Genomic DNA, 26,607 nt, shown 5'->3' with positions numbered 1-26,607 from the left:
CGACCCCAGGTTGCGCATGCGTGTGTCGCTCCTGCGGTTGCGATTGGCTTTCAGGCGACCGTGCAGGTGTGCGCATGCGCCGCTGTAGAAGGCAGGCCCTTAGAATAAGATGGCCGCGGGAAGTTTTGCTTCCCGCCTCAGGGGCTCCCGGCGCTTTCTGAGTGTCTTCGTGGCCGGAGCTGTGGTGGGCGCCGCGGGAGGCGGGTTCACGGCCCTGCAGGTGCTCCGGAGTCAGGAGGCTGAGGCAGCGTTGGCGGTGAGGGAGCCCGACGGTAAGTCTGTCGGCCTGCTCTTCCTTCCCTGGCCCGGCTTTCGGGCCGGATTCCCACCTCGGGCGTGAATCGTTAATTTTCGACCCGCGGCTCTTGTCGCTTTGCCGTCCCCGAGCCCGGGGGTCCTGGGTTCTCCGCCTTCCCAGTCTTCCCGCCCGGCCTCCCCGCTCCCCCTGGACTGTCGCCTGCCTCCTTCGCATACGTCTCCATCTTCGTTTTCTCATCATCTACCACCGAAGTATTTATCACATGTATGTTTGTTTTAATGTCTGTGGCCTCCATTAGGTCGTTCACTCCGCACACAGTGTTAGCAGATGAGTTAGTTAATTGTCCTCATTTTGTCATCGTTCAAACGCAGAGGACCCGCCTTAACCCTGCAAACTGTCACGTTATTTTGTCAGCAGAAAAAATGGGCTCATTCGGAAAGAGCAGAGAATGAACGATTGAGGACAAGCAAGCTATGGCAAAACCATAGGCAAATCCTGCACCCAAAGTGGGGGAGGAACTTCATGGAGGCGACCGAGGAAGTTGGGAGGGTTTGTTTTGAAAAGTCCGTTGGAGAAAAGTGCAGGGTGAGGAGTTTCTCATTGGCCGAGTCGCATGGGTGGTCAGCTTCTTGTAGGAGTTGCCCTGTACATCTTTTCCCTCCCGGGGGCCTGGCGTTGAGGATTCTCCCCGCTTGACGGTTTTTCCTGTAACTGACACGGAGTGGTGTGGCTTCCCCTTCCAGCCTCCCCTTCCGAGCATCCAGAGCCCCTTTTAGGGAGGTTTCCCTTTATTAATTTTCACACCTGCTCGCTGTTCTCCAAAGTATGTAAATCCTGCAGCTGCCAGGGCTCCCTTATGTTTAACAGGGAAACTGAGCTCATGCTCGTTGTTCACGCCTTCCCTGACCTGCCGATTTAACTGGTTCCTTCTGATATTTGGCAGTTAGCAAGAGAACGGCTCTGGTAGGTTGAAGACCTGGAGGAGGCATCAGGAGAGGATTAGTTTCACCGAGTCCGTGTTAAATGTGCACTTGGTTTCTCCCACTGGGAGGAATGATACCAGTTTTACCACTGTTTTTGCAGCAGCGCACATCTCTGCTTCAGTTCCAGAATGTTGAAGACGACTGTCAGCGGATGGCGGTCTTCTAAAATACTTATAAAAGGCGGTGCTTTTGTCCCCACGCTAACTCTTAAAATGTAATGCGGAGGTAGGCTCTTTCCCACTCAGTCGTGTCAGTGACCAGTAATGATGTGTTTTTCCTTTGCTGCTTTTGTATACACAGCACTTTATGGGGCACCTATTTGGACATTTGGTGTGAAAGACCAGGAAGATCAGGTCTTTATTTACGGGGCGCCTGGGTGGCTCAGTTGGTTGGGCGTCCGACTTCGGCTCAGGTCATGATCTCGTGGTCCGTGAGTTTGAGCCCCACGTCGGGCTCTGGGCTGATGGCTCGGAGCCTGGAGCCTGCTTCGGATTCTGTGCCTCCCCCTCTCTCTGCCTCTTCCCTGCTCATGCTCTGTCTCTCTCTCAAAAATAAATTAACATTTGGGGCACCTGGGTGGCTCAGTCGGTTAAACGTCCGACTTCAGCTCAGGTCACGATCTCGCAGTCCGTGAGTTCGAGCCCCGCGTCGGGCTCTGTGCTGACAGCTTGGAGCTCAGAGCTCGGAGCCTGGCGCCTGCTTCAGCTTCTGTGTCTCCCTCTCTCTCTGCCCCTCCCCCACTCGTGCTCTGTCTCTCTGTCAAAAATAAATAAACATTAAGAAAAACTTTTAAAGTTAATGAGATAGCTGCAGTTTACCTTGATAAAACCACACAACTGATGATTACTAGCAAAGTCTGCTGTCTCCTCTGCCTCGGAAGTACAGTAAAACCTTGGGTCGCGAGTAACTTGTCCTGCGAATGTTCTGCAAGATGAGCAAACATTTGTAGTAAATTTTAACTTGAGAAACGAGCGATGTCTCGCAATACGAGGAGTAGGTGACGCCGAATGTCACATGATCACAACTGAGCCAGTGGTTCTTTTTTTTTTTTTTTTTAAATTTTTTTTTTTCAACGTTTATTTATTTTTGGGACAGAGAGAGACAGAGCATGAACGGGGGAGGGTCAGAGAGAGAGGGAGACACAGAATCAGAAACAGGCTCCAGGCTCTGAGCCATCAGCCCAGAGCCTGACGCGGGGCTCGAACTCACGGACCGCGAGATTGTGACCTGGCTGAAGTCGGACGCTTAACCGACTGCGCCACCCAGGCGCCCCAAGCCAGTGGTTCTTGAAATTCACTTCGGTACACAAATGCTTTGGACTATAAGTATGTTTCCAGAATGAATTACAAAATGGGATCTGGTTGATTAGACTTTTGAGCCAGTCCTTGGTAAGTCTCACCCCTCTCCCTTGACTTATAATTTTTTGTTCCTAGTAAGAATCACTAACTGTTTGTTTTTGTCCCCCCACCCCCCTTTTCATCTTTAGGTTGTGCAGAAAAGGCTCTCTTGGAACAATTTGGAGTCCCTTTAACTGGAACAGAGACTAGGCGTTACACTAATCATGCCTTGTCTTATGATCAGTCGAAGCGGGTGCCTAGATGGGTACTTGAACATATATCCAAAAGCAAGATAATGGGTAGGTGGTTAGAAGTAATGGCATTGATGAAAGATGTTTCTAAATTTAGAACAAGGAAGATTATTGATTCAACCTCTTCCACATTATAGCACACTTAGAAAATGATGATGTTTGTAAGACTCACTTAGATAAATGGACCTACCTGGTAGCCGAGGAGCCCCAGACTCTTCCCAGCTTTCTCGGAGGCTGAGAGGATCCATATCCTGACATAGGAGTTGGAAGCTCTGTCTTAAATATTGCTACAACTAGCACCATTCATTCATTGTCTCCGCAGATATTTTTAAAGTGCCTGCCATGTGTCTGGCATTATGCTGAGCCTTGGGACCAGAGCAGATGGTCTCTATGTTCATGGCACATGGTTGACCTATCAAACCACTAAACACGTATGTATAATTGCTTTTAGTAATAACTGTTCCAAAGGACAAGTGATTGAAAGTTAGGTTAGTGTAAGTAAGGAACAGTAAAGAATGTGATGAGAGATGATAATAGGAGAACCTGATCTTGATTAGCAAGGGTTCTCCCCAGAAAATGGTCTGGAGGGTGGATGACTGTTACCTAGGCAGAGGAGTTGGGTGGGCCATGGGGTGTGGACAAGAGCATTCCAGAAAGAAAGAAAAACACAGTTGCATCTTCGAAGGCCCCAATGTGAAGAGTTTTGTTCCTTTAGGGAACTAAAAGAAGGCCCGAGTGGCCAGAACAAGGGAGAATGTGTGAAATGAGACTAGAGAGGTAGGCAGGTGTATAAGTATGTTTGCGTGTTTTTTAAGTCTTGGTGCGCTCCTGTAATTAAGGTGACATTTAATGTTAAATTGGTTTCTGTGAAGATTATTCCAGTTTACAGTATCTACCGTTAACTACCTGTCCTATCTTTCTCACCCATAATGAGCATTATTGAGCTTTACCAATTTAATAGCTGATTTTATTTCCATTTAGGGGTTACCAGTGAAAGTCAGTATTTTGTGAATTATTCTTTGTCAGTTATTGTTACCATTTTCAGTTGAGATGTGATGTTTTGAATTGATTTGTGGGAGTTCTTTTATGTAATAAGGTATTACCTTTTGTCATAGTTGTTTACTCATATTTCATTTGGCTGTTAATTTGCTGTAAGGCCCACACATTATTTCTCCTTTGCTTTACAGTGCATGTTATGTTTACATATATTAAAATGCTGATACTCATATGAGTGCATGCCTGTCTAGAGTGCAACCAACCAGCACACTAGCAGAAGTCTTGGACTGCTTGCTGCTAGAAGGAAACTGAGGTAGTTGGAAACTTTATGATAGCAGCTGAGAGTTGATTAGAAATTTACATCGAGAGAAACTCATTTGGTTTAGTTAGTCTCAAGCCTAATGAATTTCCTTTAAATACAGGACTTTTCCCAAGATGTAAGGAATTTCAGTTGTACTAATTTTATCCTCCTGTTACCATTTTCAGAGGCATATAAGAAAAGCAAGACATTTCACGTTGTAAATCCTGTGAGCTGTGTAATTTGAGGAAGCAAAATAATATTTGAGAACAGGAAGCAGGATACCTGTGATTTATTTGATTTTAGTCTAAAGAGTCTTCTGTTTTCAGTAATGACACACCGAATTATTCCCATTAACTCTCTGCTAAAAAATGACAGGAAATGTTAGTAGTATGTAAGAAGTATGTAGGAAAAAGTCACACGTGTGTGTGCACACACACACACACACGAGTCAGCATGATAGTGAATTGCCAAGCTAGTGTTTGAGGGAGAGCTAGAATCCAGAGAGGTAAGGGCAATCCTGGTAAACCAAAGCCACATTGCTTCTGATGCCACACCTTTGTAGTAGGGAGAAGGGGACTAAAGGCAAGACCTGGGGCTCACCCAAGGTAGATTGTCTTATAGGAGACCCTCCCACATTAGCCTGGAACCCCAGAGGGCTACACCATGGGGGAGGAAGGGTGAACCAGAACAAACCTGCCTGCTCACCTTCAGGGACTGTATGGGAGATTGTTTTGGCACTGAGCAGGAAAGGGTCAAAAGGAAAATAAAAAACCTGTTCCAGAGAAGTTGAGGCCACACACTGGCTATCTTGCACACTTACAGCCCAAAGCCACGTAGCCTGGATGGATTAAGTCCTTAAGTCCTGAACTTGGTTCAGCGTGGTCTTCCTCTGGCAGTGCCTCCAGATACCTGATTGGAGCAGGTTTATATCCATCTCAAGGAAGGCATCTTCATCCTAGGCCTTTGGAAATTCTCACAAATGAATTTTCAAGACAACCAGGCATGCAAAGTGATTCCAATGGTAATGACACTTAGAAGTTTACTATCAGTTCTTCAGCTATTTTTTTCTTTACGACATGGCTCTAAAAAGCTAGGTAGTAGGTAATTTATTCTGAGTCTTGGGATCATTTAAAATTTTTCTGGCTGAATGAAATGACATTAGAATCAGTAACTTCATTGGTCTCCATTTTATTTTGTTTTATTTATTGAAAAAAAAAATTTTTTTTTTTAACATTTATTTATTTTTGAGACAGAGAAAGAGCATGAACAGGGGAAGGTCAGAGAAAGAGGGAGACAGAATGTGAAACAGGCTCCAGGCTCTGAGCTGTCAGCACAGAGCCCGACGCAGGGCTCGAACCCACAGACCACGGGATCATGACCTGAGCTGAAGTCGGACGCTTAACCGACTGAGCCACCCAGGCGCCCCCATTGGTCTCCATTTTAAACTTGTTTGAATAGCAGCCTATGTTCCGTTTATCCCCATTATTTTTGTAGTTTAACAAGATCTGGCCTAATGACAGTGGAAAATGTACTGTTAGGATTTGCTGATGTCTGTTGTGGCAAACTGTCCTGGCAGTGTTAGAATAGAAATAAATTGAGATTTTTTTTCTCTCGTGTGGTACTCATATACTTTGTTTCAGAAATTTCTGGGTTGAACTCATAACCTAAATGTTTGTTTTATCATGGCTTAAGCAGCGACAAGCAAGATATCAGAGACACTTTCACCCTCCCCTAGACTGTGCCTGCCCAGGACAAATTGTTTTGTGTCTATATATATCCATTATTTCAGTACGTGTAAACTTATCAAATACAGTTGCACAAAATACAATGCGTGAGGGTCTTTTGAAAAGCAAGAGTTTATTTAGTAGTAAACTTTGTATATAGTTCAGCTATTTGGTCGTTGTTTTTACTTAAATACTATCCAGAGGATTTTTCTCCTTTAATTTGAAAGGCTAGAAACAAAAGAATATGAGATAGCTACACTGTACAAAAAGCATTCTTTCCGAGACTAGTCCTTGCTAAATTCAGATGAGGTATCTGAACTATCCCAGGAACTTGAGACATGCACACAATCACTAAGTACTAGCTACTCAGAGAGATACTAGCCAGCAGCAAACAGCTTGCCTTGCTTAGAGAATCTTGAGGAATATTTATCCACTGATAACTTGCCCATTTTGTGTGTTTTTCTGTAGGTGATGCCGACAGAAAACATTGTAAATTTAAGCCTGATCCCAACATCCCTCCAACCTTCAGTGCCTTCAACGAAGACTATGTTGGGAGTGGGTGGTCACGAGGACACATGGCTCCAGCAGGAAATAACAAATTTTCATCTGTAGGCATATTTTTTTGGGAGGGATGGGAATACAGGGCTGGTGGTCTATATACCAATGGACTTGAACTTTAAGAACATAGGAGTCAAACCTTAGTATTTGAGAATTTCTATACTCTTATTTTGCATTTTTCTTCCTGACTTCGGTTTTTTTTTTTTGCTTAGATGGTAAAACATTCTTAAATAGGTTGAAAAGTCAAACTAATTACTATGTAAAAGAACTGGAGAGCCACTAGGAGCTATTTATTTATTATTTATTTACTTTTATTTTGAAAGATTTCAGACCTGTAGAAAAGTTGAGAATATAGCAAAAACATTTTTACCTGTAGAAAAATTAAAAAGATAGTATAGCCAATACATTTTGATATGTTTTCTTTATGTGTGCATACATATATATGTATATACAATTCTTTTTTCACCATCAGCAGTAAGTTGCAGACACCATAACGCTTTATCCCTAAATAGATATTGCTCAGGAGATTGTATCATGTAAGAAATGAGGATATATGTATATATGACAAGAGTATCATCATACCAAGAAGTGTGTGTACATGTATTTTTGAGTATTTGTACAATAATATTCTCTAATCTACAGTTCATGCTCAGATTTGCCAAATTGTTGCAATTGCATTCTTTACGACTTTCTTTGATCCGTATTCAGTCATGAATCGCCTGTCATACTTAGTTATCATGTCTTCCTAGTGTCCTTTACTTTAAGTAAAATAAGTTCTCTGCCAAAAAAAGGAGACAAATGTCTTTTATGACATGGACATGTATTGCATCAACTTTGGTGATTATTGTCATTAAGGTGGTCGTTTTTTTTTTTTTTTTTAATTTTTTTTTTTTCAACGTTTATTTATTTTTTGGGACAGAGAGAGACAGAGCATGAACGGGGGAGGGGCAGAGAGAGAGGGAGACACAGAATCGGAAACAGGCTCCAGGCTCTGAGCCATCAGCCCAGAGCCTGACGTGGGGCTCGAACTCACGGACCGTGAGATCGTGACCTGGCTGAAGTCGGACGCTTAACCGACTGCGCCACCCAGGCGCCCCTAAGGTGGTCGTTTTTAACCTTAAGATACTCATAATCACCTAGGGATGTTTTAAAAAAAATCCTGATGCCCAGACCCAGAGCGGTTAAGTCAGAAACTCTAGGGGGTAGAACTCGGCACCAATATTTTTAAAGCTCTCTGGCTTATTCCAGTGTGTATTCAAGGTTGAGAACCACTACTTGCAGAGAAGGTAATTGATGGTAATATAGATCAGTGGAAGGAGATACGACAGCCTCGTGTTTAGGGTCAGAAATGTGAAATGAATGCACACCTAGTGGCCCGAAATTCAGAAGAGCAAGGAATCCTTCTCTGCCACTTTTTACTAAAATGTTGTATTACTTAAATAAAGCTTCTGAAAGTTGACCTTTATGTAGAAATTCTTTGCCAGAGGCTGAAAACTTACCCTTTAGCTTACATTGGAAACTTAGTTCTTAGAGTCTATGTAACAGGTTTGAATTGTAAGAATTATAAAGAAAGCTAGCATACCAAACTACTTATTTTGTTACAGTCCTTATTTTGAATAATCTGTATTGGGCTTTCTGACCTGAAATAACTGTGGCTCTCATTTATTTAAACAAGTAGTCACTGTAATTGCCTAGAGCTAACGTATAAGGAACTGCTTTTTGTGTCTCTTTGTAAGATCTCAAAGGGGAAGGCATTTCCGTGCAGGTTACTATTTTTATTTCTTTTCGCAGCAAGCCATGGCTGAAACCTTTTACCTTTCTAATATTGTGCCTCAGAATTTTGATAATAATGCTGGATATTGGAACAGGTGAGGGGTGAGAGTTTAAAATGTGATTCTGTGGGAGATGAATGATATGCCAGGAGAATGTACTAGTGCGCCCATCAACTGTTTCTCTTTCTTTCTCAAAGGCTAACGCCACTGAAGGTAAGTACTTTGGACTAGTGGTGGTCTTGGGAGTACAGTTATCTGTGGGAGTACAGACTTCAAAGCAGCCAGCCATTTTGAAGTGGCAAAAGTCACTGTTCAAAAGCCAAATTTTGGAGGAAACTACTCAGAATATTACTGGAGCATTAAGAAATTTTTGAGGATGTCCAGAGGACACTGTACTTTTTTCTACGTGTATTTCAAGAGTTGCTGAGCTTGCTTTTCTTTTCTTTTTTTTTTTAAAGTTTTGGTACAGTTAAACATAACTGTTGACCAGTTTTTGATTGATAGATAGATAGATAGATAGATAGATAGAACCTAACTATTAAATCATCGAAATTGGAGCAGTGCCTGTGTGGCTCAGTTGGTTGAGCGTCCTGATTTCAGCTCAGGTCATGATCTCACGGTTGGTGGGATCTAGCCCCATGTCAGGCTACAGGCTGTCAGCTTGGGATTCTCTCTCTCTCCCTCTTTCTCTGCTCCTTCCCTGATTGTGCACACATGCATGCTCTCTCAAGATAAATAAACTTAAAAAAAAAAAATCTGGGCCTTCTGCAGTTTTTTGACACTTAACCGGTTCTACCAGGGGATCTCTTTAAGCATCGAAAACTACCACTGACTGAGGTTGTTCCAGGCTATTGCATTTTTCTCAAACAGTACTTGTTTAAAATAATTAGGAGAGCACCCCACACTTGAAAGACTTCAGCAGTTACAGTCATAGCTCCACACTTGTTTTCTCTACATACCCTCCCTTCCCCCACTCATTATTTTAAGCAGGTGACAGCTATATTTTATCTATAATTGTTTTCCCATATATTTTTAGAAGATAAGGATTTTTATTTTTTGTTTCTTACTAAAAAAAATTTTTTTGTAACGTTTATTTATTCATTCATTCATTCATTCATTCCTAGAGCACGAGCGGGGGAGGGGCAGAGAGAGAGCAAGACACAGAATCTGAAGCAGGCTCCAGGCTCTGAGCTGTCAGCACAGAGCCTGACGCGAGGCTCGAACCCATGGCCTGCGAGATGATGACCTGAGCCGAAGTCGTACATTTAACCGACTGCGCCACCCAGGCGCCCCAGAGATAAGGGGTTTTAAAATAAGTTTTTTTATTTATTTAGAGAGAAAGGGAGAGTGAGAGAGTCCCAAGTGAGCTCCATGCTGTTAGTGAGGAACCTGATGTGGGGCTCAAACTCATGAACTGTGAGAATCATGATCTGAGCCGAAATCAAGAGTCGGATGCTTAACCAACTGAGACACTCAGGTGCCCCTAGAAGATAAGGATTTTTTAAAAAATGGAAGCAAAGCACTATTATTACCCCTAAAAATTTAGCAGTAATTCCTTATTACCAATTTTACAATTAGTGTTCAAGTTTCTCCGTCTTTAATTTTTTTTTCTGGTTGATTGGTTTGGGTAGGTTTGCTTTCTAATCCTTTTTTTTTTTTTTTTTTAATCCTTACCAATTATTTGTTGAAGACCTGGGATATTTGTCTTATAGTTTTCTTTTTGTTTTGGCTGGTTGCATACCTGTGGAAGCATTTAACATTTTCCTTTCCCAAGGGATATATTTTTGGGAGGAAAATTTGCCTGATAATTACGCATATATGCTGTGAGGTACAATACCGTTGATTTTATTTTTTAGATATGGAAGCTGAGGGATGATGACATACATTGTAATTTCTCATAAATGTCTGCCAACTGCAGTGTAAGAATGCATATTAAACTCGCCATTTTTATCGAGTAAATTAGCAGCCATTTTTAAGTGATAAATCCCAGTGGCAAGGATTGTTGTGAAACTGCAGGGTCGTATTTTGGAGTATATAGAGTAAATTGGTACAATACCATTAAAAATACTGCTGCTGCATATAATCAAGTGTTACTAAAATATGTATTCAGTAAAGTAATTCTGGCCCTTGAAGTTTATCCTAAGGAATGTTGTGTTATGTAAGAAATGTTAGGATGAACCCATTTGCCCCACAGGAGGCATGGTTAAATAAATAAGGTGTATCAACTTGATGAAATGGTATATAACTCTTGAAAAATGATTGAGAATTACAACACAGAAAGGTAAGGGAGAAGACAATTTCAGTTCTGAAATATATACTCAGTGCACAGACAGGAAAATGTAGATAGTCGTATGAATGTGTTTAATTTTTAAGTTTTGTGCAGTGAAGAACTGGGACAATTATTGCTTATATGCGTATGATGTTTTGTGCAATATTGTCTTGTTCACATTCATCTGTGAAATTGAGTTTTCCTGATGTCTTTCCTAGGGATTTGATAATGGTTTGCTTCTCTTCTGTATTTATGTCTGTGAGAGTATCACACCTTTTTTTTTTTTTTTTGCTTTGTTTTTCAGAATGGAAATGTACTGTCGAGAACTGACGGAGAGGTTTGAAGATGTTTGGATCGTGTCTGGACCGTTGACTTTACCTCAGACTGGAAGTGATGGAAAGAAAACAGTTAGTTACCAGGTAGGGGTATGTTTTAACATTCAGGCTTATGTTATTTGTATGAGATTATAATTTCATTCTGTATTCTACTTTCTAATTTCCTTTATTGAACACCTGTTGGAATCATAGGCATCGGGGACATAATGATGGATTGAAAAGCAACCACTGACTTCAGGGAGCCCACAGTTTAGAAAGGGAGACAGACGTGTTATAAGTTAATCACATTAGAGTGTGATCTGCTGCAGCAGAGATAAATACATGGTGAAGGGCCATCACAAGAGGACTGACCAACTCTATTTGTGTGGGTTGGGAAGACTTAACAGGAAGTGGTTTGTGAGCTAGCTCTTGACAGATGAGTAAGAGTAAACTGAGTCAGTGAATCCCTGTATCGTACACCTGAAACTAATATAACGCTGTATCTTAACTATACTGGAATTAAAATTTTGTAAGATGGGAGAGAAAAAGAGTAAACTGAGTCAGGAAGGGAGCCTGGGAATTCAAAAGATGGAGCAGTGGAAGCACGGGACATTTGGGATTAACAGCAGAGGTCTGCAATTCTGGTATCATTAATAAAGGTTGCAGCCTAGGGCTCAACACAGGTATGGGTGGCTCAGAGGGGATGATTTCTACAAGTACGGGTAAGACAGGGGCCAGATAGTAAGTAGAGGGCTTTGTATTCCATGAAGGCTTAGATTTTAATATTTAGATAGTGAGAAGTCCTAGGTTTGTTTTAAGTGTGGGAGACATTTGGTTTGTTTTGGGTTTTCTAAAGAGTATTCTGGCAGCACTATGTAGAAAGTAGGGAGGAAGGGCTGTTTGAAAGAGAAGTCAGAGGCGAGGCGAATGGGGCATTACTGCAGTGGTCCGTCCATTTGAGAACAGACGCGGTGCCACACAAGCAGCTGGAGGGAGGACGATAGAGGAATATGGGAAAGAGTAACCCTGAACTCATTTTTTGGTGAGGAGAGGAAAAAGTCCAAATGATATTTAGGGGGCAGTGAGCAGAATAAGTGGGAGGAATGGCTTTTCTTGTAGATGCTAGAGTTTTTTAAAAAGGTGAAGTTTTTTTTACATGCAAGATACTTAAAACTGTACGGACTGATGGAAAGAGAGGTTAAACCATAAGAGTAGAATAAGTGGTGTGAGGGCCTGCGTGTGGTGTGAGAGTAAGCGGTGTGGGGATTGCGGCCAGAGGGTAGCTGAATTCCTACAGTGACACACTGTGAGATGCGTCCAGGGCAGGGAACCGGGTGGGCTGAAGAGGAAGAGGTGATAGAGTGAGCAAAGAGGGATTGAAGGACTTCCCTGTAGGTCCAAGAGATGTATTTGGAGGGAACACCTAGCTCAGCTCTAGGAAGAAAGCAGATATTTAGTAAATGCTGGTTTGGTTAGAAAGTCTGTGATAGAATTGAATGACCTGAGAAACAGGTTTAGGATAACAAAAGTAACTTTAGGGCATGTCCTGTCGCACTTGCTTATTATCTGCCTGTCTGGATCAGCCGCGTAGTGATGTATAAGTATCCAGAGTGTTCACCTAGGTGCTCACGCCCTCAGAGTATTCCAGCAGTTCTTATGGGAGGGAAGGACTGGCACAGGAGTTCGTAAGTTAAACAGGTTAATCTCTCTCCTCTGATCAGTTTGCTAATTTGATTTTAGTATTTTTTCTTTTGGTAGAAGAAAAAAATGGGCTCCCTGTATTCTCTTATTTTTAAAATATTAATTATTCTTTTTTTTTAATTTTTTTTTTAATTTTTTTTTTTCAACGTTTATTTATTTTTGGGACAGAGAGAGACAGAGCATGAACGCGGGAGGGGCAGAGAGAGAGGGAGACACAGAATCGGAAACAGGCTCCAGGCTCCGAGCCATCAGCCCAGAGCCCGACGCGGGGCTCGAACTCACGGACTGCGAGATTGTGACCTGGCTGAAGTCGGATGCTTAACCGACTGCGCCACCCAGGCGCCCCTTTTTAATTTTTTTTTAATGTTTATTTATTTTTGAGACAGAGAGAGACAGAGCATGAATGGGGGAGGGGCAGAGAGAGAGGGAGACACAGAATCGGAAACAGGCTCCAGGCTCTGAGCCATCAGCCCAGAGCCCGATGCGGGGCTCGAACTCACGGACCGCGAGATCGTGACCTGGCTGAAGTCGGACGCTTAACCGACTGAGCCACCCAGGCGCCCCTAAAATATTAATTATTCTTGAGCTTTGTTAAATCCTCTTTACTCTTGCCATTGGAAAAGAGGTTCTCCTAACTTTGACTTTCAAACCTTAAGTGATGAAGTTAGTTTTATGTGTGCTTTGTTTTCATAAAATCGGAAGATTTATATGACTAGCTTACTGTGTAGTAGAAGAATTTATGCAAAGTATGAAAGGAAAATTAACCCAGTAATAGCATTTACTAACAGTTGGTTTTTGTTTTTTTTGTTTTGTTTTTTTAGGTTTTTTTTGGCTGGATATTTGTTAAATATGGGTTGGCCAAATGCTGTAGTATATTTTTTGCTGAAAGTATATTTTTTTCCTTAAATTGGGTATAATTTTTAAAAATATAGCTTATAAAAATATCTGCCAGCTCTTTTTGCTGAACGGGCCTAAAAGCAGTGATATGCTATCAGCAGTGAGCATACCTTGAGACCAGATCTTGTTTCTAAAGAACCATCTTCAGGGCACCTGGGTGGGCTCCGTGGGTTAAGTGTCCAACTCTTGATTTTGGCTCAGATTGTGATCTCATCGTTCATGAGAACAAGCTCCATGTCTAGCTCCACACTGACAGCACAGAGCCTGCTTGGAATTCTCTCTCTCCCTCTCTCTCCCCCTCTTCCCAACCCGTGCTTGCTTTCTCTCTCTCTCTCTCAAAATAAAAACTTAATGGGGCACTTGGGTGGCTCAGTCAGTTAAGCATCTCTTGATTTTGGTTCAGGTCACCATCTCATGGTTCAGGAGTTTGAGCCCTGTGTCAGGCTCCATGATGTCACCTATCAGTAATCAGTTATCAGCTCAGAGCCCGTTTGGGATTCTCTCCTTCCCTCTCTCTCTCTCTGCCCCTTCCCTGCTTGCGTGTGGTCTCTCTCTTCTAAATAAATGAATAAACTTAAAAAAAAAAAAAAGCCTAAAATAATCCTTAAATAAAAAATAAAAAACCGTCTTCTACTGGGAGAACTTGGCATGTGGAAAGGTGGCTGATTCCAGGCCTGGTACAGGGAAAGTACAAAATGGAACATCTTGTGCCAGAAAGCAAGAAGTGCTTATATGGTAAGGACACGTCAAAAGGACATAGAAATCCGCTTGCAGGCCTTCCACCTTACTGTGTCTGGGGCTCTTTGATATCAAAATATAATGGTCTGCACATCTATTGAATTGGAGGAGAGTTTTTACTTCTAATAAATAAGTAAATACATGAGTGTAAGGAAAAACTTCTGCTGACTGTAGAATGTCAATAAATTTATAAGAATGAGTTTGGAAAATCATTTTGCCACCATCATGGTAATAAGTGATGCAGACAAGAATCATCAGTAGATGCTAAAACTAGTGAGTGAAAGTTTTATGGGAAGGGAAGTAGGAAGTTTATATAGTTAAAAGAATCTCTCTACAAATTACTTATTAGTAACAAAGCAAGAAGTGGTAACTGTACAGTGGAGAAATTTAACCGAGTGATCAAGGTTAATATTGTCAATAATGGGATTACTGATAAGCTGTATTTCCTGGTGTGATGCACTGAGAAGAATGCAATGTTACTTCTGTGATATTTCGGCCAAAAAGCACAGCATTGAGTCTCACTGTGCAGAAACATCAGGCAAACTCCTTTGAGGGTTATTCTGTGGAACAGCTGTCTTGTACTCTTCAAAAATGTTAGCGTTGTAAAAGACAAAGCTTGAGCAACTAAATATTACAGATTAATGGAGCTTCATCGGTCATGAAAACAGAATGCAGTGTGTGATTTCAGATCAGATCCTAGATCAGAAAACAGATGATGCTAAAAAGGACATTATTGAGACAGTTGGCAACATTTGAGGCCTGTAGATTAGATCATTGTATTTTGTCAGTGTTTAATTTTCTGATTTTGATAGTTGTACTATGATTATGTAAGTGAATGTCTTTGCTCTTAGGAAATGCATCCTGAAGGATGGTTCTGTGATTTATTTTCAAAGGGTTTAGGGAAAAGAAAAATACAGAGGGGAAAAACGTAATAAAGCAAAGTGGGCAAAATGTTAACAGTTGATGAAGCTGTGAAGGACACACAGGTGTTCTCTGTGCTAATCTTGCAAATTCTAAATTTGAAATTAGGATGAAACATGTATATGTACATATATTTTAATATATCTTTTCTATACCAGAATTCTTCACTACACTGGAATATATAAAACTAACCACTAAAAAGACTTACCTTGCTTCTCCTAAATAGTGACTGCTATCCAGTCCTTAAAGAGAGTTTCAAAAGAGACCTGTCATCTGTCTTCACCCAAATTAGTGTCATGGTGATGAAATGTGTGAGAGCAGCCGCGATCAGCTTCCTGAGGGGTATACTTTGAGCAGTAGTCTTGTTTTCTTGTTTTTGTATTAAAGCCCTATTGGTCTTAGGTCTTTTTTTCAAGTTCTGGGCTTCTGGACCTGTCCTGTTAGTTTTCCATATCCGTATTAATTTATAGGATCTATGCATGCTCACTGGCAAATCTTTAATCTAGCAAGCCTTCAAGTACCTGTCATGTGGGAGGAGGATGTATACAGAATTGTAAATGACATGCCTCAAACTACACTTTTGATTGCTTTCTCCCTTCTTTCCTGGATTTCGCATCCTGTGAGTCCTCTCTGTCCATTTCTTTGAGTCAACAACTTTCTTAATAACTTTTAATCAGATTTTGCTGAAGCTCTGAACACCTGCAATGTGGCAGAGTCCTCCAGTGACGTTCTCTGCCTCCGGTTCTGTTGGTGCCTGTCCGTCTGGAGTCCAGAAATCATGACTTTTCTCATCCCTAAAACCATCAGAAATCAATAATACCAAAAGAACAGAAAAGTAAACTTCATTTGTACTGAAATCAGGAAATGCCCATAGTCATATCAAGAACTTCAAATAGTATCTGAAAGATACAGTACACTATGAAATGCATGAATTTTCTTTGGTTCACTTCACACACTGTCCCATTATGTCATTCATGTTATTTTTAGTTCTTCTGTTGGTAAACTTTGCACCATAAACTTTATGTAATATACTTCAATCTTTACTTCTTAATCTATTACTTATGTATTGTCAAGGTTTATGGCATTTATTTTTGCGTTTGCTAGCTATAATTTGGTCTGAGCTTCGCCTATAGCAGAGATTCTAGACACAGGCCTTCTGTGGCACATCCAGCGTGTAGATTATTTGATTTGGTTAACACAGTGTGTTGTTTTTGAATTAGTTGCTAATTTTTCATAATTGGGAGGTTTCACAAAAAAATCTAGGCATTAGGGGCACCTGGGTGGCTTAGTTGGTTAAACATCTGACTCTTGATTTCGGCTCAGGTCATGATCTCACGGTTCGTGAGTTTGAGCCCCATGTTGGGCTCCATGCTTGACAGCTCAGAGCCTGCGTGGGATTCTCTCTCCTCTCTCTCTGCTCTTCCCCTGCTCGTGTGCACTCTCTCACTCCCTCTGTCTCTCAAAAATAAATAAACTTTAACAAAATTTTTTTTAAAAATCCAGGTATTAGCTTCTCTTAAAAAAATCAGATGACTCAAACACTTGGCACATATTCCCGTAGGGCATATGTAGTAGCAGCTTTCTCTCTCAGTGGAACACATCTTTTTCCATTCACCGTAGTCCTCACCTGGTCCATTTCATCCATTTACATTTCCTGTCTCGCCCTCGTTGGTCTCTGAGTTTTAGAATCCTGACTCCATTGAAAGTATAAAAGCAGCATGTATAGTACTCTGAATGTTTAAGTAGAATGTTTGGATCTGTGGGGAAGTAGATATAATCCTGTATTATTAAGTTGTGCCACTTGAGAGAGGTTTTCCATAAACAACAAAAATCTGAGAAGTGGGGTATAAAGATGGCAGGGTATTATAATTGCTAACATTTAAATTTATTCCATTTGAACGAAGCACCTGGGTGGCTCAGTCGGTTAAGCGTCTGACTTCAGCTCAGGTCACGATCTCACGGTTTGTGGGTTCGTGGGTTCGAGCCCCGTGTCAGGCTCTGTGCTGACAGCTCGGAGCCTGGATGGAGGCTTCTTCAGATTCTGTGTCTCCCTCGCTCTCTGCCCCTCCCCTGCTCACGCTCTGTCTCTCTCTGTCTCTCAAAAATAAATAAATGTAAAAATAAATTTATTCCATTTAAAGAATGGAATACGGTACTTTTACTTTCTATTTCAGACCATTTAGCCTTACCATCATGCTATTTTTTTAAAAAGGTTTATCAGTTTCTTCTTGAAGACATCATTCTTGGAGCCCTCTGACTTCTGTTCTAATACGAACTGCTTGTTTCCTGCCTTCCAACCCTTCTCTCCCACCCGCCCCTCTTTCCTTCCCTTTATTCAGCAAATATTTATTAAGCTCCTACTGTGTACCTGGCACTATTCTAGGTATTTCTGATAACAGCTGTAAACAAGTTTATAGTAGAGAGGAGATACACAATAAACAAAGTGCCATATGGCAAAAGAAAACACGGAGTTGGAAAGGAAAGGATTGGCTGCTAAGGGGAAATGAGACTGGGCAGAAACCTAAGTGAAGTAAGAGAGTAACCTATGGGGAGTTTTCCAGCAAGTGCAGAGACATGGGGGTGAGATTAGCTTGGCATATTCGGGGGGGCTGCAAGAATGCCAACGTGGCTAGAGCAGAGTGAGCACTGAAGACGAGGGCAGTTAGAGGGAGGCAGCGGGGAGAGGTCCGGATCGAATTCAGGGAGGTGCGACGACGCTATTTGATCAGGATAGTGACATAAGCTGGTTTAGATTTTTTTTTCTTTAATGTTTAATTTTGAGAGAGTGTGAGTGAGTGCAGGGAAGGGGCAGAGAGAGAGAGAGAGAGGGACAGAGAATCCCAAGCAGGCTCTGCAGTGTCTGCATGGAGCTGGACGTGGGGCTCGATCCCATGAACCGTGAGATCATGACCTGAGCTGAAATCAAGAGTCGGACGCTTAACTGACTGAGCCCCCGGTGGCATATATATATGCCCCAATATATGTATATTTTTTTAATTGGGGGAGAGAGGAGCAAAGGCTTCAGCCCAGGTTGCCATTTTGAACTGGAAACCTCCTTTAATCCTTATTCATTAGTTTTTTGCACAGCCTTTGGCAGAGCACGTTGGTATTTTGTAACATTTCATTTTGAAGTAATTTCAAATTTGTAGAAAAGTTGCAAGAACAGAGAACTCCGCTACCTGTTTCCCCTGGACTTGTTCGCTCTCTGCAGTGTTTGCACCCTCTTCTCTATGTATGCATGCACCTATTCTTAGGATTTTCTCAGCCATTGGAGAGGTCATTGCAGATATCTTGTCCCTTTCCCCCTAAGTACTCCATTCTTTCACATAACTACAGTACAATGATCAAATTCGTGAAATTCGGCATCTAAGAATAGTATCCCCAGTACAGTCCATGTTCACATCTTGCTGGTTGCCTCAATAATGTTCGTCACGCAGCCTTTTTTCCCTGATAGGGAATGAAGTCTAGGATCATGCATTGCATTTAGCTGTCATGTCTCTTTAGCCTTCTTTAATCTCAAACAGTTAGTTCCTCAGCCTTTTTTGTCTTTAACGATGTTGACATTGACGAATATAGGCCAGTTGTTTTGTAGTATGTTCTTCAAATTGAGTTTATCTCTTGTTTCCTCTGATTAAATTCAGTTCTGTTTCTGGCAGAACACTTCAGAGGTGAGCTTGTGTGCACCTCAGTGCATCATAGCAGGATGCATGTGCTGTCGGGTTGTCCTGCTATTGGTGATATTACCTTAGATCACTTGATAAGGTGGTTCTCTCGAGATTTCTTCACTGCTAAGTTATCATTGCTCCTTTGAATCTAATCAGCTATCTGTGGAAGTCCTTTGAGGCCGTGTTAAGTATTCTTTTCCTCTTCAAACTGTCACCTGCTAGTCTTAGATCCATTGAAGATTCTGGCCTAAATCAGTTAATGCTATAATTGTTGCCAAGTAATGATTTTCTATTCTTCTTCCTTCTACTTTTATTAGTTGATGTTCTGCTGTAAGGAAGAGCTTTTCCTTCTTATTTATTATCAGTGCGGATTGATGGGTTCTTATCTTATTCAATGAGTTTTAATCGATCTGCTGTGTATTCATTTTGATGCTCAAATTGTCTTTGATTTGGCCAGTGGGAGCCCCTTTAGACTGTCTCCTGTGTTGACACATCCTCATTGTATTTTTAGTGCTTCTGCTTTCTGGAATAATGTGATATTCCAAGGCTCATCTTGGCCAGACTCTGGGATCAGCCGTCTCTCCACAGAGCCCTGGTTCCTTTTAATGGGGATTGGTATTTAGAAACCAGGATCTGGGTGGCAAGTTGATTCTTGAGTGCTCGTCTGCTGTTGGCTTGTCATGTGTGTTCACCACATTTATTTTTAGCTTAAAGTGGGTGGAGAGAGCCCCGAAGAACATAGTATACAAATTCTAATGCCTTTAGTGGCTCACTGTTCAGAAGACCTTCTTTCTCCATCTTCATTGCTCCTTTGTATTTTTTTTTTTTTTGGTGGAGATTTATACACCCTGCTTATAAATAAAGCACTTAACTCTGTGTATTATGTATGTGTATGTACAGGTGAATGTTGATAGGAATCTATATCCCTGGGGAGGGATATAGGTTTTCATTTTTTTAAGATTCATATCGAAGTGATTTACTTTTTTTTTTATTTAAAAAAAAAAATTTTTTTTTTCAACGTTTATTTATTTTTGGGACAGAGAGAGACAGAGCATGAACGCGGGAGGGGCAGAGAGAGGGGGAGACACAGAATCGGAAACAGGCTCCAGGCTCTGAGCCATCAGCCCAGAGCCCGACGCGGGGCTCGAACTCACAGACTGCGAGATCGTGACCTGGCTGAAGTCGGCCGCTTAACCGACTGCGCCACCCAGGCGCCCCAGTGATTTACTTTTTTATATTTGTATTTTCACTAACATTTTCTCTGTAGTAATACAGCTTTTGTTACACATGGCATTATTTTTTCAGATCAAACGACTTCAGGTGGAATTTTAAAGTTAGAAGCCCGTAGTGTATCTATTATCATGAAAGCAAAATATGACCCTTTAGTAAATTATTTAGGAAAAAATGTTTCAGCTTGCCATTTCAAGAATTTAGTTGGGCCAAAATTTTACGTATGCATACACATATATACACGCACATGTAAACTTGGGAGAATTTGGTTAAAGAAAGGAGACGTGGAAGGCAAAGCCAGCAAGGGGAAGAGATAGGAGAAGGTAGGATATGTGCTGGAAAACAGTAAGTTCTGCAGACAGTTGGGATAAAGCGCTCAGATAGGGAAGGAGACAGAAATAACAGGAAAGGTTGGAGCCAGGTGTTTGAAGCCTTAAATGCCCAGCTAAAAAACATTCGGGCTGTTCTCTAGCAATTCATAAGAAAGCAGTTGTGGATAAAACCACATCGTTTGGTGATGCTGAGAAAGGGGGTGCAGCACTGCCCAGCCCTAGGGACTGGTTTGTTCTCAGGGTAAATATATGAGTTGTGAACTCCTGCTTTCAAGAGAATATCTTGCAATTATGTATGGCAGTTCAGAATGCCTGGAAAGTGTTTTGTTTTCTCAGACCCAGCCATTTAATATTGCTTGTTTACAACTATGTTCTGAACCTTATTTTAGGAGCATATAGCTAATAAAAATGGTGTTTATTTAGTTTTCTTTCTAGGCAATGAGGCATGTATGTGTATACTGTACAGGAAGTGAAGCAAATGAACTAGTATTAATTGAGGGCCGGACCTACCACACGGTATATAAGCAGTTTTAGACCTTCTATCTCATTCAGTCCTCATAAGCAGTTCTTACAAGGAAGTAGTGGTTGTCTTTTTTTATAGGCAAGGGAATTGAGGTTTTAAGGGGTCAAGTCCAAGTCACATAGCTAGTAGTTGTCAAAGGGGAGATCCAAACATGGGTCTGCCTACGTGTATGAGAACTGCCAGTCGTTCATAGCATTGTTCTTTGAAGCTCTCAAAAGTCTACAGTCAAGGGACTGCTGTGCTCTTCCTGCACAGCAGCTTAAGGCCAGGAGGTAAAAGATGGTGAAAATGGAGAGCAGTTGCAAGTGCTATCTGCTAGCATGCAAAAATAACAGAAAATGGGCCAAGGGGAGGATCCCTGCTAGCCGGGCGGAAATGTCTGGTAGAATATGCAGGAAAGGATCAGAGCGTCATAGGACTTGAGTGAATGTGGGCCCAAGGGGGGATTAGTCGCAGTGATTTTATCAGAAGTGAGTCATCTGACAGCTCTAATCAGAATCACCCCCTTTATTATAGCTGAGGTCATCCATGTGCTTTCTCTGATGTGCCTGTTTCAAGAAGAGATTGATTCCAGACAAGTGAAACATACCTGAAGATTCTGGCCTGAACATTATAGTTGACCTGACAAGAAAGTGAGCTTCAAATTTGTCACCTCGGTGGTGGTGGTGGTAATGTTAGAAGTACTCAACAGTCCGCGTTTTCATTCTACAGCATTACTTTCCAGACTCATTCCAAACCGATTCCTAGAGGGGGAGGAAAGGGGAAACCTGCTTTCAGGAATCTTGAGGCATCGCCTGAAGTGATCAGGGAGTAATTTTTTTTTTCTTTTGAATTTCCTGTTTGGTCTTTAGGCAGAGCTTTTATTCATGTCCGTATCTGTTTTAATTCAAAAATAAATTATTTTCCTGGTGAAGTATCTCCTTCCTCCCACCCTAAATCTCCCAAGTAGAATGGACAGTGGGAAGGTGGTGCCGGTTGGACTGAGACTTGGCGGTTCCCCATCCTTACCCGGAGCAGGTGCCCAGCCCGCGCAGCACTGTCTCCCGGGCTTTGTGCTGCTGCCCGAGCTCCTGCACGGGCTTAACACTAACACGAGGGTTGGCTGTCTGCCTGTTGATTTTGCCACATGTTCTGACTCCCTCCTTTCCTTCTTCCTCTGTCCTCAAAGGTATGGAGTCCCTATTTATCACACTGACATGGTTTCTTTCTTTCACTTGATTGGCTTGACTTTTTAATTTTATTTTAATTTAATTTAATTTAATTTTATTTTATTTTATTTTATTTTATTTTATTTATTTTATTTTATTTTATTTTAGAGAGCGTGAGCAAGGAAGAGGGGCAGAGTGGGGGCGGGGGGCGGGGAGAGAGAGAGAGAGAGAGAGAGAGAGAGAGAGAGAATGAGAATCTCAAGCAGGCTTCACACTTAGTGCACAGCCCATCGCAGGGCTCCATCCCACGAACCTGGGATCATGACTTGGGCCGAGATCAAGAGTCAGACCTTCGAGCGACTGACCACCCAGGCACCCCAATTGTCTTGATTTTTTAAGGGCTTGGTCTCTTGATGGGTCTAACAGATTTACTTTTAGATTTTCTTTTTTTGTCTTACCAGGGGAATGTAACCAGATATCTTATACCTACTGATTCTACCAGGTACCTGTGTTTCCTTCATGCTGCTGCTGAATTTTATTTAAGGCCCAGTAGGTGTATGTTTGTGACCTGACAAATGGCAGCCTTAGCCCGAGTATTGTGTGTTGCCTGTCTCTTCTGGCACTCCAGTTCTGTGTGTGTGGAGCTGGGGCAGCGAGAGCAAATTGTCGTTTCTGTCTCTTGGACGGAAGGACACCTCAGGCCAGCAGGTACAAAAACTAACTTTAGGTCGCGAGTGAGTGCCAGCTTTATGGCTGTCGTCTATGTTTTGTTTCCTAGTCACACCCAATTGATTTCCATTTTTTGCTACAGTCTTGACAAGAGTTCCATGCTCTTTGGCTTAACAGCAGTGAGGGTTTCCTTTGTAGGGTATTTTTACACCTAAATCTTCTACGACAAGGATTTGTGCTGATTTACCGTTACTGAAGACTTAGGTCATGTTAAGCCCCGAGCCTTTTGTTGAGGGTCTCATTTGTGTCCATCCTGCTTCCTTCTGAAACCCTATTGTTCACCTTTAACTGATCTAATCTTGCTCCATCCCATATTTCCCCACAGTCCCTCAGCAGAACTGTTTTTTGTACCAAATGAAATTACATCTGATCTTTTGAATGACCTCCACTACAAAAATTACTTTTTACATAGGTCTTGAAGATTTTGAAACTTTTTTTTTTTTGAACATATCTTTGTATCTTCATAACCGTTCTGTGAGATGGGCAGCATGAAGATAGTTACTACTTATTTTATGAAGGGGGAAAGAAGGTACCAGTGGACATGACTTGCAGCCTAGTGGCGAAGCCAGGACTTGACCAAGTCCCTGGGGTTTCGGTCCCTAGCAGTTTCTACAAACATTTTGTGAAAGACTTCCAGTTTTCCCAGAATTGGGATAATTTTATTGTGTAGGTTGAGTTGTCTACAAAGATGATAGCTCTAAAATATTTTACGATTTTTTTTAAAAGTCTTAAATTCAAGGAAGAAAGAATGGATTTTCAGAATTTCCAAATGTTGCTGGTTCCTATTTTAAACAGGTTACAGATGTTTACTTCCTAAGAACAAAGCAGACTAAATCAGAGAAGATAGTGACTAAGTTTTCATTTTTCTCTTTATTTCTAGGGGTAGTATTTTGCCCCTCCTTGTTGACATATTGTGAGAAGGTCACGGGTGAAATAATCACATGACGTGGTTCTTAGTAGGAATTTTTGTGTCCATGAGGATTCTTAATAGTAGTATTGGAGGTCCTCTGGCTATTGTGTGTTTTTGAAAACCTAATAGAAATGGTTTATTTTTATAAATCTTAAAACGTCAAACTTCTTTACTTTTGGCTGGAATTTAAAGACTCTGATTAGAAGCCCTGGTTGGCACTAGATGGGCATGACCATTTAATCATTCTTGAAATTTGCTATTTGTTTGTAGACAAAGAGTCCATGGAGAGAGAACACCATCAAGCGAATGGGCTCGAAGGCGCCTCATAGCTGGTCTGAGGCTGTGCTGCAGTGGTGGAGAATGTCCACCAGGTGGCATCAAGGGTTTGCTTCACTGTTGGCTCCCCAGCTAACACTTGAAGCCCATTTAAACTTCTGCCCTTGTGAACTATGGCTCAGCTGCAGCTGCGCCCTCAGTTCCGGTCCCTGGCTTCCCTAGCCGCCACTCCCTTAGTGCTGTTTGTGCTCCGTATTGGCATCTGACCACATTTTGCCTCTGGTGAAAGCAGTGGGGTTGACTCTTCCTCTAGATGGGAAGCTTCTTGAAAACAGACACCGGCTGCATTCATTGTAAAGCTTGCCCCTTTCTGTGTTTCCAGCAGCGGCAGCCATAGCGCCTCTGAGTTGCTCTGTTGAGTTGACAACTGTTGGTGATGTGTAGGCTCATTGTGGATCTCTGTAGAGTTCACCTTCAGTATGGTTTTTGCCTTGAAGAGTACGTTCATTTCCTCAGCTTCATAAATGATACGTTGGAGGGGTGTAGGGTTTTGTGCCTATAGATTGTGTGCTTTCATAAACTTTAAAGTGAACCCTGATCAGCCACTTTCACTAACTCCAGAGACAGTAGTTGCAGAAAGCGATCCTGTAGATGGGGCTTCCCTGTAGCCCTGCCGTTGGTCTTGGCAGTGGAACCTCTGTGCGTGCCAGACAGCAGATAGCCATGGCATTTTCAGGCTGTGTGCCGTGTAGGTAGAAGCTAGAGGAAACCAGAAAAGAATCCTTGTAGCTCTCGTCCCTCTGCCTTAGCTGGGCTCCCAGCAGGGGCTCCTGTAGCAAGCAGCTTTGATCAGGAGCAAAATGCCTACTTGTACAAAGGAAGGACCTGGGAGGGCCAGTAGTACACTTGCATATTGTAGTTGGATCGTATCATTTTATTGGAGGCCATTAAGGAAATGGATGTTCAGTTTTCCTTTTTCAGAAAACGGATATGGCTTTTAAGCCAGTTGGAAGGAAATTTGAAAAGGCTCCATAATAATGTTATTTCATTATTAGAGCAAACCTACATAGGCAACCAAGTTGTTTGCAGGCCTGACCCTGGCTCTGGCTCTTCTGTTGTATGGATACCTTTCTATAGTACTTGGTTTGATGACATTCTGAAGTTCTGTGTTTGATAATAGGCCCAAGAGTGTGCAAAACTCTGAGCTAACGGCATTTACATTTACTTAATTGAATTTAAAAAATGAGCCACAGTCAAGGCGTAACTGGAGATAGTAATACCGACGTGGTGCGTCTGGCTGCTTTTCTGAGGGCTATTTGTTGAGCTCCCTAGTGAATTTGATAAACTAAAGCCATATTTGTATTTCTAGAGCCGGGAGTTGCCAAGCTGGGTTTTGACCTTTGGATGTTTAGAGAACACCAGAAGTTCTGATTATGTGATGAAGAGAAAAATGACAGCTTTTCTTGCCTGTTAAAAACCCAGGACTCACTCATGACATTCCTTTGCCCTTTGTCCTACAAACAGAGCAGAGGATGTGACCTCTACTCTTTGGGATGACATTATTTTAAAGAATGTGATCAGAATCGACCTGTTAGATGCTCATCTTCTCTGCGAATCTCAGTTTTGGTTTATTCTTACCTTTGGCAGTTGAATTTAAATCCGTTGGTAAGGTAGCTTACAAATGCCTTTTCAGAAATGCATTAAAAATCTTTTCAGGAAAAATTTGGGAACTGCTAGCACAAGTTAGCATTGCTCACATGACTGCTTTGTTTTTAGGTGATCGGTGAGGATAATGTGGCGGTCCCCTCGCACCTTTATAAGGTGATCCTGGCTCGCAGAAGCCCAGTGTCCGCCGAACCACTGGCACTAGGGGCCTTCGTGGTGCCCAATGAGGCCATTGGCTTCCAACGCCAGTTAAGTGAATTCCAAGTGAGTCTTCAGGACCTGGAGAAGTTATCAGGACTGGTGTTTTTTCCTCATTTGGATAGAACTAGCGGTATCAGGAATATCTGCTCTGTGGACACCTGTAAACTCCTGGATTTCCAGGAGTTCACCCTGTACCTGAGCACGAGAAAGATTGAGGGAGCCCGATCAGTATCCAGACTGGAAAAGGTCATGGAAAATTTGAAGAACGCAGGGATTGAACCAGATGATTACTTCATGAACCGCTATAAGAAGAAACTAGAAGAACTCAAAGCTAAGGAGCAGTCAGGAATCCTGGAGAGAAAGCCATCTTAGTTGCCATCTCAGAAGACGTGCGAGAGCATCTCTAATGAAGCAGGTGTGTCCTCTCCAGGCTAATGTATGTTCGTGGCTTGGCTTTAAAGAAGTTATGAAATCCTAAACTTAAGACTAAATTTCTCTCCAGAGATAAAAGATCCAAAAGATGAGAGATCAGTATTTTATTTGATGTGGGAACTGATTAAGGAAACTGTGAGGTCTGCAGGTTGTGTGCTGATCTCGTGTCAGGTTCACAGGACTCTGACCACAAGATGACATTGTTTTTGTGTCCCTCTGGATGTTAGCACGTGAACGCATTTTGTTTTTGTGCCTCCAGGTCACGCACTGTGTGTGATGGATCTGCTCAGCTTTCTTCAAGTCCAGTGTTGTGTGTTTTCTTTCTCTAGGACCCGAGTTGCTCTTTGAGGTGGCTTTTAGACATCCTCTGTGTGCTGTCCTGTCCACGTGTGTTATAGTGGCATAGATTTGTTTCTTCTTCTCACGGACCTGCTGGTCCTCCACGGGTGTCATACAGAAGCACTCGGCTACGTTT

At 42.0% G+C, this 26,607-nt stretch overlaps 1 protein-coding gene across 1 annotated transcript; it reads left to right on the top strand.

Moving 5' to 3' along the window:
* Positions 1-70: 70 nt before the first annotated feature.
* EXOG (exo/endonuclease G) lies at positions 71-26,432 on the top strand. Its single transcript, XM_003992229.6, has 6 exons — positions 71-272; positions 2,729-2,878; positions 6,320-6,459; positions 8,201-8,277; positions 10,755-10,869; positions 25,611-26,432. The coding sequence occupies exons 1-6, from the start codon at positions 110-112 to the stop codon at positions 26,070-26,072; spliced, it is 1,107 nt and encodes a 368-aa protein (XP_003992278.2). The 5' UTR covers positions 71-109; the 3' UTR covers positions 26,073-26,432.
* The last annotated feature ends 175 nt before the right edge of the window (positions 26,433-26,607 follow it).

Source organism: Felis catus, chromosome C2 (assembly GCF_018350175.1).
Source record: "Felis catus isolate Fca126 chromosome C2, F.catus_Fca126_mat1.0, whole genome shotgun sequence".
NCBI lineage: Eukaryota > Metazoa > Chordata > Mammalia > Carnivora > Felidae > Felis > Felis catus.
The sequence above is the reverse complement of the archived record's forward strand: the minus strand, read 5'-3'. Positions and strand labels throughout refer to the sequence as shown.